Genomic DNA, 22,552 nt, shown 5'->3' with positions numbered 1-22,552 from the left:
TGAGGTGTGAAACTAATTGATTGTGGACGTAGACTTTCTAAATCACACCACATAGATTGTTATGTACTTTGTGGATGATTGTAATTTATCTATTTATTTATTTTTCGTGTGCTTGATTGTTTGAGTGTCTTTATCTATTTTTTTCGAACTATCTTCTAAAACGAGGCAACATACTTCATATTTATGACATCAAAATATATAATCAAAGCAATCCTCTCATTGTTGGTAATTGTTTTTGCACGAAAATGCTTCTTCTTTTTGTTTTACAGAGTAACCATTATGCGTTGATGACATACATTATAAATAGGGCAAACTACAATGACCTTCCCTGAGGTTTGGACTAATTGCAACTAAACCTGAGGTTTGCCATTTTGTTGCAAAGACCCCCCAACGTCAGATTTTACAATAAATTTACATATCTACCCTCATTATTATATTATTAAAAAATTAAAATACCTAGAAATAACAAATGACCTTTTTACCCAATAACATTTATCCTCTTCTTCTTCTCTATCGTCTCCACCAATTACTCTACCCAGGCCACTTCTACCATCCATCATCACCACCCACAGTGCCACCATCACCACCAAAGTGGGTTTGTATAGCAAGTGACACGCGGGTTATATGCGTGTATATATATATATATATATATATATATATATATATATACCACCACCACCAAGCACCATCTTCACCACCCCTACCAAGCACCATCTCCTCTTTTTCTTCTTCAAAACTGAAACCCATCTCCAATATTCAATCTCAAGCCTATCTCCTCAGGCGGCGGTTCCGCATTGTACAACAATGCTTTGAATGTAAGCATCTAGGTTAGACCGAATTGAAGGCAAGCTAATCGGCCAAAGGCAAGGTTTAGACGCTCTATTGATTCCAGCGAAACAAAGAAGAAAATAGAGCTAAACCCAAACCCTGATGAAGAAGATCATGCTGAAACTCCATTGATTTAGGCGAACTCGAGTGACGAAGAAGGAATATGAATGAATCGGTGATGGTGGTGGTGGTAGTGGTGGTGGTAGTGGTGTTGGGTTTGATTAAGACACTACAGTGGGGGTGGTGTTGGGTTTGATTAGGGTTCTGCAATCGGTGTCGTGATTGTGGTGGTATTGGGTTTCGATTACAATCGGTGATAGTGGTGGTGGATCGATGAGGGCTCTGCAACCGTGCCACCACAAATTCCTCAAGCGGGTGGTGCAACAGTGGTGACGGACCGGCGAGGATGAAGATGGGCTCGGCTGCGGTGGCTCAGATATATGTTTCGGCCATAATGGACGGTGGGCGGTGGTGATAAATTCACGGCGAGCAAAGACCTGGGCATGGTGATGGCTGCCGTAACTAGTTCGGAAGCTTAGCGGCGATCACGGATTACCGTGATTGGTTCGGAAGCTCAGCGGCGGTGGCGGACTGCCATGACTGGTTCGGATCGGACTGGTCTGATATTTATATATATATATATATATATATGTATGTATGTATGAATTTGCAACCATATATGTATTATGTGTGTGTGTTTGTGTGCGAATTTTGCACACAAACACATTATTTTATTTAGGTGTTGCAAATGGATTTAACAGAGCTGCAGAAGTGATGGTGGCGATGAAGAAGTGGTGGACTTTACCCCAAAGTGGACAAATGACTTCCGGCTAGGTCAGGCTCTGATACCATTTGTAACGATCCACTCCACTACATGGTATGATATTGTCCACTTTGGGCCAGAGCCCGCACAGTTTTACTTTTGGACTTTACCCCAAAAGGCCTCATACCAATTGGAGATGACACACTTACATAAAAGTACTTCATCTTTCTCTCTCCCAGGCAATGTGGGACTTGTGCACCCGTAACTCGCCAGTGTGATAGCCTGACAGTGTCTCTCGCACCCGCCCACTGCACACCCGCCCACAAGGTCATCACAATTCATTTAAGATTAACTTTTAAAAAAATGATGAAGTCTCCCTATAAACAATTAAAAAAAATGGATATAAATAAGAATAAAGTGAAAAAAACATTCCCTATACACAACTAAATATCTAACAAGTTTGCCTCCTTGACAAATTAAAATGGATAATGAAACTCAATATATTAAATTAAATTTTGTACTTTCAATATTACATTTAAGTGTAGTCGCTGATGCTTTCTGAAACAACACGCCTAAGGAAAAAATTTTAAATGCTTAATTAAAGCTATTATCATTTTCACTTTGCTACATGACTGGAGGAGGAGTATACAATTATTTAAACTCCATCGATCACGACAGTGAAGGGAAAATAGAGTTTAATTCATCGATCTTGTCACTAAATAAGAGGCTGAACTTTGATGCTTGGACCAAGAAATTAAACCATTTTGTACAAGGGTCATTTTTTTTTTTTTTTTTTTTTTTTTTTTTTCGGTTAAATTAGTATGAGAAAACTTTACAAATGTATATGGAGCATTCCCAAGGAAAACATTGGGCAAAAGCCCATACCAAAAACAAAAAAATAAAGGCAACAAGCCCATAGCGAAAAGTAAAAAAATAAAATAAAGGCAACAACAAGCCCATTGCAAAACCTTGGCATTGAGAACTAATTCCAATTAAAGGAATGCTAAGCAATTATTCTTACACAGTCGCTCTCTTTATTGGCTACTTTAAGTCTCATTATTCATTAATTACTCTTTCTCTATTATCAAAAAACGTAAAAAATATAACCTACTTTAAAATAAAAGTAATCTTTAAAAACAAAATTATCCTTTAAATTCTTTTTAATTACCTTTCTTGTATGTCCTCTCTCAATCCATATACGTGTGTGCGTGTGTATATATATATATATTTTCCTACCTTTATTTCTTTCTTTTTTATTTCAATTGTGGCAGCTAGTTATTTTTTTCCTTCTTTTTTTTTTACTAAATTGTTGCCATTAGCCTTTTTACCCGTCCTTCCTTTCATGTATATATTTTTTTTTCAGTTTATATATATTAAAAGGGGCTAATGGCGAAAACAGAAATATATATATATATATATATATATATATATATAGAAACTGAATGGAACGATTTGTCTTAAGGTCTATGTAACTATTTTATTTAAATCAACAAAGGGAAAAATAAACTGTTAAAAAAATCAATTTGTTATTTAGGCTTCATAAATAGATGTAAGCAAAACTACAAATTATTCTTAATGCATCTAATTTGTTTAATACAATCAAAGAAAAAAATAAATTGTTAAAAAAGACCAATTTGTTATTTAGGCTTCCCAAATCGATGTAAGCTAAGCCTATGAACAGTTCAAACTAATGTAAAGGAGGCAAAGAAGGGCGCCAAGGAGGATCAAAGTAAGGAACTAATCTATCGTTTGCCATGACAGTCCCATTTACATGATACTGAATTCGTTCCACTCTTCGAGTCTCAAAATCATAGCAAAACATCACGCTTCCCCGCCGAATATACACCAGTTTTGAATTCCGAGGATGAAATGAATCCAGACGAGGATATTTTTTAAGCCGACGAATGTAAGGATTACGACTAGTGGCGTTATAGTTAATGAGGTTCAACTTCTTGTAACCCACAACTTCCTTCAGCGTCCATTCGCTGCTTGGTACAGTGTGACATAAACTATAACTAGAAAGCTTCTTTTTGAGAACCCACACTCTGAATTGATCTTCCTCATCTATGGCAAACCGTAGACAACCATCCGGTGACTGTCCCAATATAAATTTCATAGATTGCTCTCTCTTGCAGCAACGATCAGGAAACCTTATCAGCCAGAGACGATTTTCCCCCATGTTGGGATCATAAGCGGCGAAATGACCACTAACTCTCCAGTAGAAGATCCCATCTATTGATCGACCTCCATTCGACTTCCTGCGTGAAAATTCAGATGGAGAAGTGAGAAACGATTCACTCCATTTGCCTGTTCGAGAAGAGAAAGCTTCTATATGTATTCTGTCATATGTGGCTGGCTCCTCTTTCTCAAAGAAAGCTGCAATTACTTTGAAATGTACCACGCCATCTTTGCTACATTCTTCACACGACAAATTCACAAAGGATGGATCGTGTCCATTGTTTGGTGTAGGAAGAGCAAACCATTGGTTTTTGACGGGGTTACAAACGTAGTACAAACGTGGTACAAACTTTAAACTGCAAAAAATTAGGCCTTCAGGAGAACTCTCTCTAACTAGATAGTTTTCAATGTAATCCAAGTTTGTAACTTTCCTTTCTTTACAATTTGGAAGGAATGAAAGCTGAAGTGTTGACCGATCATTGGCAAGAGTACCCCGGAAGAATCCCAACAATGGGGAAAGAGAATTCTTTCTATGGGACTGGTAATTGACGCAGAAAATAGGACCAGAGATCAAACGGTTCCATGTCTTGGATACACACTTGAACTTGAAGACAGAGTGTAGAGGCAATCGAAGCAAAATCTCATTTACAAGGTCATCGCAGTGTGACACAACTTCCACACTGCTAAAGCAGCTGCTGCTGTACACCATTCTCTTGAAAATTAAGGTGAGATTGTCAATTGAGCAAGTAGAATAGGTGATATATCCAAAAGGAGATCAATAAACAAACAAATAGAAATTAAAATCACACACAAAAAAAAAACAAAGAAAATGTGACAGACAAAAAAAAACCTGAATAAAATAAAGTAATTGTAACAACTAGAGAAACTAAAAATAGTTTCATTTTAACTAAAATAAAAATTATGAACTTGTACAAAAATCAAAACACAGCATAATTCTAATCCCGCAAGGTACAGCTAGCATCAGCTCCACTCCCAACCCAGGAAAAAAAAAATAAAAAATAAACATTTTTTTACCCATAAATTGCATACCCAGTCGGCATAATTCATCAACAAAAGGAGATCAAAGAAATTAAAATCAAACACCAAAAAGAAAGATAATTGGACTAAAAAAATTTAAGGAAATAATGGTAACAAATATAAAAACTAAATTCTGAACTTTTACCGGAACAAAACACACCTCTAAACCTACCGAAAACAAAAAAAAAAAAAAAAAAACACACACACACAACTCTAATCTGTGCATCTAGCATCAGCTCAACCCCAACCCAAAAGAAGAAGGAACCCCCGAAAAGAAAATTTAATAACACATTCTTACCCATTAATTGCATACCCAATCGGCACAATTCAACAACAAATGGAATTTACAACACAAAACCCAAAACAAAATAATCCAAATTTAATACGAAGAAAAACATCAAATAATGAGATTCGAGTGAAATTGGATCCCAAATAGATCGAAATTATGATTTACCTGAACTTGAAGAAACCGATCTGAGAGAACTATGGATTGGATTTGGCTTCTCCAAGTGAGCTACACTTACCAGTGGATTGATTTGGAAGAAGGGAGCAGCTTTTTAGGGCTCAAACGAGGAGAGAAGACACGTGTGTGTGTGTATATATATATATATTTATTTATTTATAAGCTGTTTGACCATCCTAATAATAGTAGGAAAAGAAGTTGCCAATCAGTTAATTTCCTAATCAGATAACAAAAAAATATATATTTCCTTTTACTAATTAAATTACTCTTTTTTCCCACTCGAAATTCAATATGAATGCCTCTCTTTTGTATTTAAAATAGAGACCAAAACACACATCTATTATATTTATAGTTTGATGCAATTTCTCATATATACAAAATACTCTCAAAATATGTAATTCTATATATAAATAAATTCTAACTAATACAATTAAGGACACAAATTAAAAATAAATAAAAATACATGATTTTGTAAAATGACAAAAAAAGACACAAGTTAAATAAATCCTAAACTAACACAATTAAGGAAACAAGTTAAAAAAAATTATAAATACATGATTTTGTAAAATAACAAAAAAGGATACAAGTTAAAATAATCTCTCTCAGTTCTCTTATCTCTCTCTTCAATTAGGTGTTGGCATCTGCTAACCTGCGCCAAACACCATTGCTTGTCTATTTATAGATGGAGTTTCAATAGCAGCAAGGTACCCGAATATGAAAATACCTTAAACAGACACAAAATTCCAATTTCCCAAATTGAGCATTACTTCATTTATTTAAGATAAGACATGTATATGAGAACTCATGCCTGATTTTCTTTCATAGATCAAACAAACTTGAAATGCACCTTCTCAAAGATAGAAGGTGATTGCAAAGTTGGATCAGTGAATGAGGTTGCAGGAGTACATGTGAGGGTGTAAAGGTCCAAGTGGTTAAGGTTAAAATTGTACTTTTCAAAAGCGAGTAAGGTTTATTTGGGCATTTTACAATAAGAAATGGTAATTTTGATATTTTATTTTTTCAAATTAGTTGACTTTTGACATACCTAACAGTCAACTAACAAAGGAGGTATGAGGACAAAGTTTACCAAACTTGAAGGGAGGTTCCCTTTCTTTTTCACTGGTTTAATCTATTAGCAATTTTGACAAACGTGAAGGGAGTTAGAGTATTTCACCCTTAAATGTAATAACTTTAAAATTAGTCAAGTGACCATAAAGTTTCAAAAAGTCGTTTAATGACTATTTGAGAATTGAGAATAATATGATTTAATCTATTAGCAATTTTGACAAACGTGAAGGGAGTTAAGAGTATTTCACCCTTAAATGTAATAACTTTAGAGTTAGTCAAGTGACCATAAAGTTTCAAAAAGTCGTTTAGTGACTATTTGAGAATAAATTTTATTAGTACTTTTTTATTGACAAACATCACATAATAGTTATCTTCTCTTATCTATTTTTTGGAACAAATCCTTGATACTCAATCACTATACAAATTCTATAAAAATAAGTGTGCATTTTATAAATCTCTCTAAAATGTATCAAACTCAGATTTACAAAACAATTATAGTCAAACAATCTGAACTGCCAACTGAGAAAAAAAAAAAAAATATATATATATATATATATATATATCTTCTCCTCTTTTGGTTCCATATTGTTTTTCTCTCTCTCTACAGTTTCTTCTTTCTATTCTCATGAGAATAGCTATTGATAAGTAAAACTGCAAATGAACTGAGTTATTCATGAACAGCTCGAGCTCGACTTGCTAAGGGTTTGGCTCGGACTCGTTCGTTAAGAAAATGAGCCGAGCTCGAGCCCAATTTCTAGGCTCGTTTAGTAAACAAGCCGAGCCCGAAAAAAGTTAAGCGCTCATATGGGCTCATGAATATGGACTCGTTTAGGCTCATGAATACGGCTCATTTATTAGCCATTTATAAATTTTTGATCCAGCCCATATATGTGAGTCCATTACAATTATACATAATAGGCCCAGTTGAAAACCATTACTACAATCTAAATAACAAAGCCCAATAAAAATGGCACATATTCATTTTAAAGACCCAACCCATTTATGTTAACAAACAAACCTTATTCTACTTTCATTCTTTACCACGAACCAAGCATAACGCCTCTCATCTTCTCTATTCTCTTCTTTCCTTCTCTGCAACGATTCTTTTTTCACCGACTGCCCTTCAATGTTTCATTTTCTGAGGACAACAATGGAAGACTAATGAAAATAATTGCTAATTGTAAATGATTTCAAACAACGTGAAGAGGTGTGTGTGTGTATATATATATATATATATATATATATATATATATATATATATATATATATATATGGGGTAAGTGCAGAAAACACCCCTGAAGTATACTCTGAGTAGTACTTTTACCCCCTATTTGACAGAGTGTGCAATAAACACCCCTAATCTTTTAAAATTGTGCAAAATTACACCTATATGCAGTAAACACCCCTAAATTATTGTTGTAATACCCATTTTGTCCTTTTTGTCTTTCGAAAATACCCAACCTTCTCTCTCTACTCTCTGCCGCTAGTTCCTCCCACCACCATCGACTTCTTCTTCTTCTTCAACCACCATTTGATGGTACAGCCTCCTCCTCCTCCTCACACCATAATTCACCCCTTAACTTCACCCATCAATCTCATCCATATATATATACACACATACACGTATATATCTATCTATATATATACACATACATCAATCTCATCCATTCATATATATATAAATATACACACATACATAATATACATATATATACACACACATATATATACACCCATCAATCTCATACACACACGCATATATATATATATATATATATATATATATATATATATATATATACACGGCGACTGCTAATCAGGGTACCACTGGCGGTATCGATGGTTTATAGGTTGTGGATTGGAGGTGGCGGTGACCTGATCTCGATGCCAAGATTGCAAACCCAGGATAATAGGTCTGTGAAATGGAATCAAGATCCACTTTCTTCGCCTTCTACAATAGGCCTGTGAACTCAAAATTATTTCAAACCCAGAACTCAAACAACAAGCAATATCCGCAACCCTTCTCTTTAGCCACCAACGTGCAATTTTCAATTTGAAACTCTAGAAATGCAATAAACTTGCAATTATGAATCAATGTGAACAATTAAAGCTTGAGAAACTGTGACGGCCCAAGTTTTTCAACCCGGTGCGTCAGTGATGAACCGAAAGATGACCCGATAATGGATCTGAAATGCGGAAGCAAAAGATAAACAAAGGTCTCTAGAGATACAACACGACTCTAAGACACCATTGTGACCCTCAACGAGATCACGGAACCCAAAGGAATCAAATGGGGAAGCAACGTTTCAAAAATGAACAAGATTGAACCTAGGGGCAAAATTGTCATTTCCAGCTTAAAAGTGGGTGCCACCGAGCACACCATTGGAAAGACAACGAAAAATAAATGAACTTAGACTTAAAAATCGATTGATTCGGAGTTCGGATGAAGAAGATATGGCTTATAGAAGAAGAAGGGGCAAAACGGTCAAAAAGTGTCAACCCAAGATCATCTAACCGGTTAGATGAGTGTGGACAGCGTTTTTGTCACTGTTTTTGGCCTCCTAACCCCTTCTTCTTCCGTAAGCCATATCTTCTTCATCCGGACTACGAATCAAGCGATTTTTGAGTCTAAATTCATTGATTTTTCGTTGTCTTTCCAATGGTGTGCTTGGTGGCACCCACTTTTAAGCTAGAAATGACGATTTTGCCCCTAGGTTCAATCTTGTTCATTTTTGAAACATTGCTTCCCCAAGATCATCTAACCGGTTAGGAGACCTTCCTAACCGGTTAGGAAGGTCTCCTAACCGGTTAGATGATCTTGGGTTGGCACTTTTTGACCGTTTTGCCCCTTCTTCTTCCGTAAGCCATATCTTCTTCATCCGGACTCCGAATTAAGCAATTTTTGAGTCTAAGTTCATTGATTTTTCGTTGTCTTTCCAATGGTGTGCTCGGTGGCACCCACTTTTAAGTTGGAAATGACGATTTTACCCCTAGGTTCAATCTTGTTCATTTTTGAAACGTTGCTTCCCTATTTGATTCCTTTGGGTTCCGTGACCTCGTTAAGGGTCACAATGGTGTCTTAGAGTCGTGTTGTGTCTCTAGAGACCGTTGTTTGTCTTTGCTTCCGTATTTTGGATCCGTTATCGGGTCATCTTTCGGTTCATCACTGACGCACCGGGTTGAAAAACTTGGGCCGTCACAAGTGGTATCAGAGCTCCTAGGTTCGAAAACCTTTGGACGACGGGTTTTGGGTGCATTTTATGTTTTGTTGCCATGCTCTATCTGTTTATATGTTTTATGATAACATGTTTTGGTTGATAACGTGTTTATGTGTTTACGTGCTACATGCTGTATGCCGTTTGTTTAACATTGTTTTATTATAATGTAAAGAGCATGACATGTGACGTATGCTAGATTAGAATTGTATATGCATAATTGTGTTGCATACTTGACATGACACGGGATTGGTCATTGAAGCACGAGTTGAGGTTGATGGTGATTGTAGTCATAATCTCGTGGTAATGTAGGTTGTTGTCGACCTAGCATTGGTTTTAAGGTAGGTAGATGGTCACCTTTTGTTTAGGCTCTTGTGAGATGAGTCATTTGGCGCTACCGTAGTGGTGGATTTGTTGATTTTGAGCCATGATAAGGTTATGGACCTCTTAGGATCCTTGGTTGATCAGGATGATTCCTCTGGGATTGCAATTTTCGTGGGCGGGTACGTTTGTGGGCGGGTGCATGGCACTGTCATGCTGCCGTATTGGCTAGCTACAAGCGCAGTTCGGGTGGAATCAATGTTGGTTTTGTTTTGATAGGCGTTGTCTTTTGATCGGTGATGATGATGGTTATTTTGGCGATCAATCGTGGTGATTGATTTAGTTGTTATTGGTATGGCTGTAGTTGTCATTTTCCTTGAGAAGTTCTTGCGTGATGACGATGACGCTTTTGGGATCAAGTCGATTGATTGATGTTACGGGTAGTGAGAGCACTGCACTGTTAGTGTCACTTGTAGTGTCACCTCTAGATTCGGAGTTAGATTGTTAGAGTTTTACCGTTGTGGTAAGGGCTCACGTTTGTTTGAAGACAGGTTGTTGTCGCATTGGTTTTGAAGATAGTTTGTGACTAGGAATTGTCCTTCCTTTTACCTAGACACTCTAAGACACGATGTCCATAGGATTCATTGTTGCATCATGTTGTCTTATGTAGTTTCGTTTACTACCATGTTAGTAGTATGATTTATGATGTTGTGATACATGAGTAGGTGGAAATGTATCCACATTTGCCTTCTTGTTGTGTGGCATTAGCATGTCTTCTTTATATGCTTAGAGATACCATGTTGTTATTGCGCTTTAGTAACATGCTTTTGTGCTTACGTGGAAACGTGTTGCATGTACCTTTGATTTTTATCTATGTGAGTAGATTTTCTTTCTGGTAGTTGCATTCCTTGTCATATGCATGACTTCCAGGTTTGGTTTTCCTATTCGTTTCCCTCGGTCGCACGTAGTATGTATGCGGGTTTCCACAAGGGTTTTGTGTTGGTTCGTGTTAGGGACTTCACAAGGAGTGAGTCTCTTCTTTTCGTTGTGTTGTGCTCTGTTTTGGGGTTGGTTGGTCCATGAGGATCATCGTTGTTGTCTTGAGTCCTTGGTGAGGATTTGATGTATTTTGGTCGGCTTACTTCCATGTAGGGGGTGAAATCTTTGACCTTGTTGTCTTTCGTTTCAGAGATGGAGTTGTGGAGTTGTCCTTTTTTAGGACTGGTGGTTCCCTTTCTTTCGTGTCTTCCCTTGGGGAGTTTTGCCGTGGTTGTTGATGGCTATGGTGCTCAGAGTGAGTTGATTGGTGTGGGATCATTTTTCGGGGCCTTGTGTCCCTATCATTGAGGATTTGTTTGATTGTGAGGTGAGCTTGATGCTCTTTTAAGAATGTCTTTTGGAAACTTGTTTCCGTTTTAGAGACCTGGATGTGGTTAACTTTTAGGAAAAGTTTTGGAGGATTGCTGTTGGATATGGCTTGTTATGGAGTTTCTCGTCCTAGTTATGACTAGGCATAGTTTTGAGGAATCGTAGTTCTGATGATTGGTTGTGGATCAAAAATTGAGGAATTTTGATTTAGCTTGGTGTTGCCAAGCATGGTTTTGAGAGATTCATCTTGTGACCTTGGTTGTTGGCATTTTGATGTGTGTACCACTTGGTGGATTTGTATTTTGAGGATTTAGTTATCCGTGATAGGGATGTGGATCTGATGTTTGATCATGGTGATTGGTCTTGTAGTTGATCAGTTTCAGGGAGATATGAAGGATTTTCGATGAAATGCCTTATAGTGAGGTTTGTTTTGATCTTTGGAAGTTTTGATTTGCTTCTCAGGCTGCTGTGGATTCTCGATTGATGTTGTTGGTAGTAGCATTTTGAGACATTAGAGATGTTGGTTTTGCTGTATTGAGGATTTGGGGCCTTAAGATAGCGGTACCTATAGTATTGTTGTCAGAGTTTTGGGATTGGCCAGGATGGTCCGGCCGGACATCTTTGGACCATATCTCAACTCTCACAAAATGTTGGTCTCCGTAGTGCTTTTGGCAATGATCATTTTTGATATTGATGTCATTTGTATCGAGAGGTTTCTTGGGTAGACCTAGTGGGGGGCAGGTTATGAATTAGTGCCTTATACTGTCATGCTACCGTACAAAGTTGAGTGTTGTGGGCGAGTACTAGTTGTCGTCGATGCTACCTTACTAACGAGTAAGTGTGGGCGGGCACTAGGTATTGTCGTTGCTACCACACATTTGAGTACGTCTTGGGCGGGTTTTGGTCATTATTCATACTGCCACATTGTGTTTGTTCTGTACCCTGATTTGATATGTGGTTTCTTAGAGTCTTTTTGGTGGTTATTTTTGGATCGGTTTGATGGTTTATCAGGAGGAATGCTTTCGGTTGTTGTCTTTCATTCCCTTGTCTGACCTTGGGTTTAGTATGTGAGTTCTGACTTGTCGTGTGGCTATGTGGTCATTTTGCCTTCGAGAGGTTGTCTTGTCATGAGCACGTGGGTGGAAATGACACTGGTTTGTGTGTTCCTTTCAGCTTTGAGGTCGCTGGTGTGGCGTGTTGTGTAGGGTACACGGAAATGTACTCCGTAGTTGTCCTGGTTTCGCCTTTTTGTTTTGTTGGGGTTGGATTTCAGGGACGAAAACCCTTTAAGGTGGGAAGGTTGTAATGACCCAGATTTTTCGGATAAATTTTTTCCGTGGATCTTTTCCTTTCTGAGTTCAGTTTCATGTCACTTAGTGTCGTCTCGAGTACTCTGGAGTGATTTCCAAGACTCTTTTCTGTGGATTGACAACTTCCTTTGAGTACGAAGTCGTTTCCACATTTTTCTTTTTTCGACACTATGCCTTATTTCGTCTTCTTCCCTATTTCGTCTTTTCCCCGTTTGTCACTTTATTTGCGTAACCATACTTCTTGCGTTCGGAGTTGGTTTCTGACTTCACGTATCTTCATTCCCAATGATTTCTATGAGATACGTATCTTTACTTTCGTGAGAAAGTACTCTGGTTGCTCCCGGTGCCCATAGGGGCATAAATGCAAAGTTCTTTGGAAACATTTCATTTTCTTGGGGTGTTTTTCATAAATATCTTTTGAAGATATTTTACTTCAGGGGTAAAAGATATTTTCATTCTGGGGCAGTTTCGTAGTTTTCACTTTTTGGAGGGGTCATTGTGCAATTAATGAAAGTTATTGCTCAATACCTTGTTTTGAGCCTGGATCCTCGTACGGGATTCATTTTCACATTTCGTCGAGTCATGGACTCTTAGAATTTCCTCCTGGATGATGTTTTCCAGTTTTAGGGTTTCTGGCCCCAATTTGCTCCAAACTTGTTTTGGGCATAACTCTTTGCTCGAGACTCAGTTTTTGATGCCGTTTCTCCCGTTGTTCATATTTTCTTATTTAGAATCTTTTTTGTTCATAGAGGTTTGCCGTTTGAGCGCGTCTGCTCAGATTTCACTTTTCCGGACTTGGCGGGGCCCGTTCAGGGCACTTTTTGAGATTTTCTATAAATAGGGAGTCTTAGAAAGAAAAATCAGATTTTTCTCTCTCTCTCTCTCCTCTCTCATGGCCGGTCCAAGCTCCATCCATGGCTGCCATCTTCTCTCTCCTCTTTTAGACCTCTTCCCTTCATTAAAAAGTGGTGATACCTTTGTGTTTATTGTTCCCCTCGGCGAGGCCTTCGATTCCAATCGATTGGAATCTCGTTTTGGCCATTTCTTGAGTTTGGGTTTGAAGTCAAGTTGTGTTTTTGATGGGGTTTCCTTGGGATTCATGTTCGTGGTGTTGTCCCCGATAAAACCTAGGAGTTTCGTCGGATTCGGAGCCGATTTATTTTGGTGGGGATTTGAGATTTCATCTCAAATGGAGGTAGGGAATGTTTTAGGCTTTTGTATATGTTGTATTGAGTATTTAGAATAATTATACAACTTATATATGTACCTTGTATCAAATCTAGAAAGTTGGTAATTTTTAATTCTTTGTATAAGATTTAAAATTCATGATAGTATATGACTTTGATTTGAATTGTGGCATGGTAGAAAATTTTGTTTTAACATGTTGGTTAACATATATTAAATTTGGATTAATTAAATAAGAATTGCTCTTTTTAATTAATATTTATCTTTTGTGAAAGATTTAAGTTCATGGCCATACCTTGCATGGAATTGAGTTGTATTATGCTTCTAAATTAAGTTTTGGTATGTTTGTTAACATATTTTAATTTGAGAGCATTTGGTTGAGTTTGGAAATCTAGAGACTTTAATTAAAGGAATTAATTAAAATCTATTTTGATGGTTTCATGGGCCTAATTAAGCTTGTATGTGAATATATGTAATGACCATGATATGTCTATTAACATATATTAAATTGGGGCCAATTGGAAATGATTTGAAATCTAGAGAGTTTAATTATTTTGATATAATTAAGTTCTATCTTGTGTATCCATGAATCTAATCATGTTTTAGAAGTTGTTTCTATTTTAAGAGTATGGATTTAAACTTGTGATGTATTCACGAAATTGTGTTATATGCATTGAAGAGCATTGTTGTTAAGTTTATATTCATGAGAGTATGTTTCTAATATGAATATATTATTGGTTTGTGATTTTGTAGCATTATGGATATGAAATGCTTATTATGCACAATTGAGAGTTATATTGCTAACTTGTTACTATGTAATAGTAATATGTATAAGTTATGAACTTATTTGGCTTATTTTGGAATCTTGGAACATTGTTGAGTTGAGATGGCTAGGGTTTGGCTCTAGTATGGGAACGTGAGTCCTCTAAGTCATTGAGATAGTGCGCACTTAGGGTGGTCTTCCCTACGGGTTAGTGCTCGGAATAACCATTGAGGTCTCGGCAGAATTCCGAGCGTGATGTCCAAGTATTCCACTGGTTGTTTTCACATTCAATTCCAAGTTGGCAATCATGTTTACCTTGTTAACTTGTGGTTTTGGCTATTGGCGATTTTGATGTTGTTAAGTACATCCATACTAAATTGATATATTTAGTTGATTTCACACTTTTAGATTTCTAGTTGATAACCTAGAGAATCTATGTTTTGATGTGTGGTATTAGATATTCTAATTATGCTAAATTGTTATATTTAGTTGATGTTGCATTTTAGACTTCAAGTTGATAACCTTGAGAATCTATATGTTGTTGATTGTGTAAGCATGTTCCTATGTTGTTGCTTTGTGTAAGCATGCTCCTATGTTGTTGCTTTGTGTAAGTATGAACCTATGTTGCTAAAATTGCATGAATGAGGTGATTGATGCTAGAAATGATCTTAGGTAGTTAGGATGCTCCTTGAGTCTCACCTTTGACATAGACGTTAGGTGGAATGAACCACAATAATTAAATCATGCAAACTTGTAAAACGTAGGTCGATACATACTCATTTCCTACGAGTAGCTTTATGTTACTCACCCCGACGATACTGGGGCATATTTCAAGTACAAAATTAAAGTTGAGGTCTTCATTATGCTTGGATGGTTTGCGGACTTGGAGACTTCCATTTTTGGTGAAGGTTGGCTTGGAATGCCAATTGTAATCTTATAGGTCAACATGTGTACATTTGATTCCTTATATGTAATGTGTACATGAGTACACTCTTTACGATGTATTTGACATGTATGAGATGAGGCCGGAGGCCAATGACATGTAATTTGTATCCTATGTAATTTTTGACTTCATGGAATATTATGAAAATATTGAAAAATATTGAGTTTTTGCTTCACCATGTTTGCATTGGGTGTGGGAATTTCATTTTGATTCTTCCATTAGCGTTCATTTACCATGTATGAAGTGTGCCCAAGGGCCAAACGGCATTTTGAAACCATCGCATGATTTTAAATTCCAAGTTTTCGTTTCAAACTTCATTTTTTGCATTTTGGCCGTTAGGGGGTCATATTTTGTATCGGCCATATTTTTGGGCCATGGACCATTATAGCACATCTTACTAGGTAAGTTACGTTTGCGTGCATGGTCGTTTCTAGGCAAAGCTTCTTCTTTGGTGAAATGAGCCTCCTACGGACTCATTTTTCACTTTTGTTGCATAATCTGACTTAAGGGTATTTTGGGAATTTTCTTTGGAAAATAAATTTCGTTCTTTATATGGTTGATTACAAAATATGATTTTAGGGGGGGTTTCTTTTTTGTATTTTTCCAAAAAAATGCCATCTTGGCATCAGAAATCGCATCCGAAGTTCAGTTCTCAGTTTTTAAATTTAGCAGCTTTTTGGACCCTTTAGACCAGTTTTCTTAGGAGGGCATTTTGGGCATTTCACATTATGTATTTTTAGATTTTCCTCAAGAGTCACGTAGAAAACTCAATTTTGAGGGGTGTCTCTTCTTTGAGTTTTTCCAGAAAATGTCATCTTGGCCCTCAAATTTTCATTTTTCTCGAAAAAACCCCTGCTGCCAGGTTTTTGGGTCGCACCCTTACTGCCCCTTCACATCTAAACAGTTACGAGGGGTTTCGTAACCGGTTAGATGAGTGTGGGCAGCGTTTTTGTCACTGTTTTTGGCCTCTTAACCGGTTAGATGACCTTGGGTTGGCATTTTTGACCGTTTTGCCCATTCTTCTTCCGTAAGCCATATCTTCTTCATCCGGACTCCGAATTAAGCGATTTTTGAGTCTAAGTTCATTGATTTTTCGTTATCTTTCCAATGGTGTGCTCGGTGGCACCCACTTTTAAGCTGAAAATGACAATTTTGCCCCTAGGTTCAATCTTGTTCATTTTTGAAACGTTGCTTCCCCATTTGATTCCTTTGGGTTCCGTGACCTCATTGAGGGTCACAATGGTGTCTTAGAGTCGTGTTGTATCTCTAGAGACCGTTGTTTGTCTTTTGCTTCCGCATTTCGGATCCGTTATCGGGTCATCTTTCTGTTTATCACTAACGCACCGGGTTGAAAAACTTGGGCCATCACAGAAACTATAAAAACTTGGGTCATCATAGAAACTATAATTATAGGAACAATTAAGTGAAATTGGTCGTATTCAACGTTTAAGATCGCGTTGAAGATACCCAATTCGCACGTGACGGCAAGCCGAAGAAGATATCGGCGATGACGTAGAGCCCCCAAGAGCAGATTCGACGGCGACTACACAGCCGACGGCGATGATGCAGATTCGACGACGACTACACAGCCGTAGATTCAACGACGTTGAATTTCGGCTTTTGGTGCTCACATCGGCAACTCACAGCTCTTGCAGAGAACTTAAAATCGAACAAGTTCTCGAGTCTCGTCGGTGTTCATAATCGCCGGAGTTGCTTCGCCGATTGGGTCTCTCCATTGTTTATATATATATTAAAGCTCACCAGTCACCACCTTCATATGGATTTGGTGAGATTTTTAGTTTCAAATTTGCAAATGGATTGGACTATGTTTTGATTGCAATTGGGTTAGTCGGTGCCTTTATCCATTGTTGTTCTTTGCCTTTGGCGGATGTGGTTGGGGAGAGGCGGCAATGGCCGATTCCTCCACTGTCGAAACCCCTTCCTCCGCTGATCTCCTTCTCTCCAAGGGTCGCGACGCCTTCAATTCCCCAAACCATCACCCACACCCTCGAATTTTTTTAGTGTTAATGTATGTTGTTAATTTTTCTCCTATGCTCTGCTCTCAACAAAGCTCAGCTCAAGCAATTGAGTTAATCCAATTTCATACCTATAATCGACATTCCTTCCTCTGCCATCTCATCACCGCCGTCCTCACCGTAGTCTCGATGCCTCACCCAGACCGAATTGCAGAATGGGTGTGTATAACAAAGACGTCACTGTTTATTGTCCATTTTAGTCTTTTTACAATATTTTGTATTTTTATATATTTTATAAAATTGTTGACTAAGGGAACTTAGTCCAGTTTTATTTTAAATGTGCCAGAGGGACTTGATTGCACCAAATTGAAACTTAAGGAGTGTTTTTTGCACGGGAAGGGTATGATATGCACTTAAGCATAGTTGAAGGGTGTTTTCTGCACTTGACCCATATACAAACATATATATATATATATATATATAGATCTATAACTCAACACATTGATATATATGATATATTTGTGTTATATTTAAACACTAATCTGTTTTGTATTATATATACTTGTATATGTACGTGCTGTGTATATTGGCATTGTCTATCTCTGTGTCCTATATATGTGTGTGTGTGTGTGCGCGCGCGCATGCGTGAGCACGCAGACAAGCCCTTCTGATGAGCCGAGCTCGAGCTTGGCTATTTTTGGCTCGCTCGAACCGAGCCGGAGTGCCTCCCTGATTGTGGCGAGCCTAGCCCGAGCATGCCAAGGCTCAGGTCGGTATATTTGCAGCTCTATTGATAAGTTCTAAATTTTATTTTTTTTATTTATTTATTATTTTTTTGGGGGGAGGGCGGTGGGGAGGGGGAAGTTTCATATTTTCTTTGCATTTAACGTGGTGTTTGTATTTCCCATTCCAACCCTTCTTTCCCTTTCTTCTTGGCTGTGTTCAAACTTAAAAAAACAAAATAATTATATACTTGTTATTGGCAAATACATAAAATTATTTGACAAAAGTACCCTCAAATGGTCCTTTAAGAGCCATATAATTATAATATTAGTAACTATTTATTTTTTTGTAACTTTATGGTGACTTTACTGCTATTATCTTTGATTTTAGCCACTAAACTATAATTTTTCTTTTATTTTCTTTTCTAGTTGACAACCACTCCCAAAATCAATGCCACAACGGAAACACCACAGCCACCACCACCATCATAATTGACGACACCACCACCACCGGCAGCCCGGTACCACCACAATTGACGACAGCACCCCGCCACCACTATTGGCCATGCCACTACCATCACCCAACCACTCCAATTGAAGTCACTTTAAAGCAATTTTATTTTAGTTTGATCACTTAAAATCTAATTTTTATTTTATTTTATTTTATTCAGAGGAGCTCATCTGTACAAACAGCTTACTCCAGCAACCTTCTCGAGAATGGTTTCTGCTTCCATGTTTCCCAAATGACAACAATGCACTTAAAAAACCAAAGCTCAGATAATGCAATATAAATTGGAATCTCAAATTTGTATGGTATTAGAAGTCCTAAATAACAAAATCGTTTATTTTAAAATTTTATTTTCACTTTGATTTAATTATATAAATAAAATAATTACGTATGAATTGACAATTATTAGTTAGCTCTAAAATGTCTTCCAAACTCTTATTTTAAAATATTAAATTACACCTCTCAAATAAAATAATTCCAAGAACCTCACAAAGAATGTTTTAAGAAATATATGCACCAATAAGTCACATAAGATTTGATAGTTTTAAAGAGTGTTTAGTGTCTTATTCGGCCAAAAAGATTTGTGTCAACCTTTAATCCCCAACCCTTCAATTAGGCATTTAAATGAATAATTCATTTGCATCAACCAAACGTTTTACAATTTTGACAGGCAAACTGAATATATATATATAGAGATAGCATAAATATGCTAAGTCACGCTACCATGGTGCTTGTTGAAATGGATTTTATTTTCGTTGCCTTGGGACAAAAAAAACAATGACAGTGAAGGAGCGTTGTGAAAAGATGGGTTAATAGTCTACTTGAATTTGGATGCAAATAGAAACTGAATGAAACCAATTGTCTTAACGCATATGTAACTATTTTATTTAATTCAACCAAAAACAAAATAAACTGTTAAAAAAATCAATTTATTATTTAGGCTTCATAAATTGCCAAAATACAAATTATTGTCAATGCACCTATTTTGTTTAATACAATCAAAGAAAAAATAAATTGTTAAAATAGACCAATTTGTTATTTAGGCTTCCTAAATTGATGTAACCTAAGCCTAGGAAGAGTTCAAAACTAACGTAAACGGGGCAAAGACGGGCGCCAAGGAGGTTCGAAGTAAGGATCTAATCTATCGTTTGCCATGACAGTTCCCTTTCCATGATACTGAATTCGTTCCACTCTTCGAGTCTCAAAATCATAGCAAAATATCACGCTTCCCCGCCGGAGATACACCAGTTTTGAATTCCGAGGATGAAACGCATTCAGACTTGGATATTTTTTAAGCTGACGAATGTAAGGATCACCACCAGTGGCGCGATAGTTAATGATGTTCAACATCTTGTAACCCACAACTTCCTTCAGCATCCATTCACTGCTTGGTATAGTGTGACATAAACTATAACTAGAAAGCTTCTTTTTGAGATCCCAGACTATGAATTGATCTCTGTCATCTATGGCAAACCGTACACAACCATCCGGTGATTGTCCCAATATAAAATTCATAAATGGCTGATGCTCTTTCTTGGTGCAACGAGCAGGCAACCTTATCAGCCAGAGACGATTTTCCCCCATGTTGGGATCATAAGCGATGAAATGACCACCAACTTTCCAGTAGAAGATCCCATCTATTGATTGACCTCCATACGACTTCCCAAGTGAAAATTCAGATGGCGAAGTGAGAAATGATTCACTCCATTCGCCTGTTCGAGAAGAGAAAGTTTCTATATGTGGCTGGCTCCTCTTTCTCAAAGAAAGCTGCAATTACTTTGAAATGTACCACACCATCTTTGCTACATTCTTCACACGACAAATTCACAAAGGATAGACCGTGTCCATTGTTTGGTGTAGGAAGAGCAAACCATTGGTTTCTGATGGGATTACAAACGAAGTAATTGAAACCCTGGAACGTTTCTAAATTGCATAGTATTAGGCCTTCAGGAGAACTATCTATAACTAAATAGTTTTCAATGTAATCCAACTTTGTAACTTTCCTTTCTTTACAATTTCGAAGGAATGAAAGCTTAAGTATTGACTGATCATTGGTGAGAGTAACCCGAAAGAATCCCAACAATGGGGGAGGAGAATTCTTTCTCTGGGACTGGTAATTGATGCAGAAAATTGTTGGAAACGGCATTAGAAAACGCAAACTTTGGAAGGATTATTAAAAAGATTCCGCTAAGAATTTTTTGCGAATCTATTGATGAGCGCGTTCCTCTCTGCGAGGAGATGAACGTGGTATATTTATTTTCTCAAATCCGTTTCCGGGTGAATGAGAAATTGGCTCCAAAGTAAGTGATTTATAAAGCCTAAATGGGTGTGAATAAAGTGGGAAATGCTTGTCCCACATCGAAAAAGTAGCAAAGCAACCTTGAGTATATATATGTCTAGTATGGGATTTGGGTTTGGGCCCAAGGGCACCCAAGTTTTTAAGAGGGGGAGGACCTAGGCTAGCCTGGATCCGAACCAACTACCACACGCGCGCGCCGCCCGCCCGGTCCGGTCCGGGCTAGGGCGGGGCGGGGCTTGATTGTGAAATGGGTTTAACTTTTTACCCAAAGTTAGGATGGGCCTGTGTGGTAATTTTATTTTGTTGCTGGACTTATCAAAATGGGCCTGTTTACTGGGCTGAATTAATAGCCGAGTTGGGTTATTTGCTTGCTGGACTGGACGAAATTAAAGGGCTGGGCTGGATCAGAATTAAAAGGATTCAGTTTTAAATTTTGAACCAAGAGTTGCACCCTTTACAAATTAAAAACCACCAACAGATTTTTAATTCTGATTGGTCAACAATGGTTGCACCCATTCGGACTATGGGTGCACCCATTGAGAATAGGCACCAACAAGCCTATAAATACCCATCATTGGGTTCATTTCATTTCACACCAAATTCAGAAATCTTCTTCTCTTCTTCTGAATTTCTTCTTCTAATTCTTCTTGTTCGGTTTACCCACTGGTTTGGGTTCAACCTAAACTGGTTTGGATTGGGTTCGAACCTTGGTTTCCGAGTTAGGGTTCAATCCTGGTCTCCGAGTCTGAGTTCATCAGAGAGTACTACACCGAGCCGGTTCTCCTATTCCATTGGTTTGAAGTGCTACTACCAAAGGAAGAAAAGTCGTTGTATCCTGGGAGATAGACGCCGAAGAGTCCGTTAGCACCGTAGCGGGGCGTATCTGTCTTAAGGCTATAGAATTAAATTCTAGCCTCGACTTTATCAGGTTCTTTTATAGTTTTATTTTCTTGATATTAAACTATATAAATATATATATATATAGATTATTATAATATATATTATATTTACAAATAATATTTAAATAAATTATACTATAGTATATGATACATTAAATTATTTTTATTAACAATCTTAAGACAGATAACTTTATACTATAGTAATAATTATTTAATTATTATTCTTGTTATAATTATAATTTGACTCGTGGTCTGTATATCAATATATAACAGACAAATGGCAAGTACGAGTATTATTGTGCCTAATGTTCCCGTCAGTCATGGGGAGAAGCCCGAAAAATTCAACGGGACAGAGTTTAAAAGGTGGCAACAGAAAATGATGTTCTACCTTACAACTCTGAATCTAAGCAAGTATCTGACTGAGACTGCTCCAGTGTTAGATGAGGGTGATACAGACATTACCAAGCTTGGAGCTGTTGATACATGGAAGCATGGAGACTTCCTATGCAAGAACTACATCCTCAATGGATTGGACAACACCTTATATAATGTGTACAGTCCAATAAATACTGCTAAAGAGCTTTGGGAGTCGTTAGACAAAAAGTATAAAACAGAGGATGCTGGATTGAAGAAATTCGTGGTTGGACGATTTCTGGACTTCAAAATGATAGACTCCAAGACAGTCGTGAGCCAAGTGCAGGAGCT

At 37.4% G+C, this 22,552-nt stretch overlaps 1 protein-coding gene across 1 annotated transcript; it reads right to left on the bottom strand.

Moving 5' to 3' along the window:
* Positions 1-3,092: 3,092 nt before the first annotated feature.
* On the bottom strand, positions 3,093-5,402 carry LOC132274390 (F-box protein At5g03970-like). The gene is made up of 2 exons (XM_059775662.1): positions 5,262-5,402; positions 3,093-4,481 (listed from the first exon to the last, which is right to left on the bottom strand). Exon 2 carries the CDS (start codon positions 4,476-4,478, stop codon positions 3,279-3,281), a length of 1,200 nt encoding a protein of 399 aa, XP_059631645.1. The 5' UTR covers positions 4,479-4,481; positions 5,262-5,402; the 3' UTR covers positions 3,093-3,278.
* Positions 5,403-22,552: the final 17,150 nt, after the last annotated feature.

Source organism: Cornus florida, unplaced genomic scaffold (assembly GCF_030987335.1).
Source record: "Cornus florida cultivar Cherokee Brave unplaced genomic scaffold, ASM3098733v1 CherokeeBrave_3.0.0_Hap2_Chr09, whole genome shotgun sequence".
In the NCBI taxonomy this organism is placed as follows: domain Eukaryota; kingdom Viridiplantae; phylum Streptophyta; class Magnoliopsida; order Cornales; family Cornaceae; genus Cornus; species Cornus florida.
This window is presented reverse-complemented; position numbering and strand designations above follow the sequence as displayed.

What these genes read in the sequence shown, in the direction of transcription:
- LOC132274390 (XM_059775662.1), bottom strand. Translation starts at nt 4,478, where the DNA reads ATGGTGTACAGCAGCAGCTGCTTTAGCAGTGTGGAAGTTGTGTCACAC.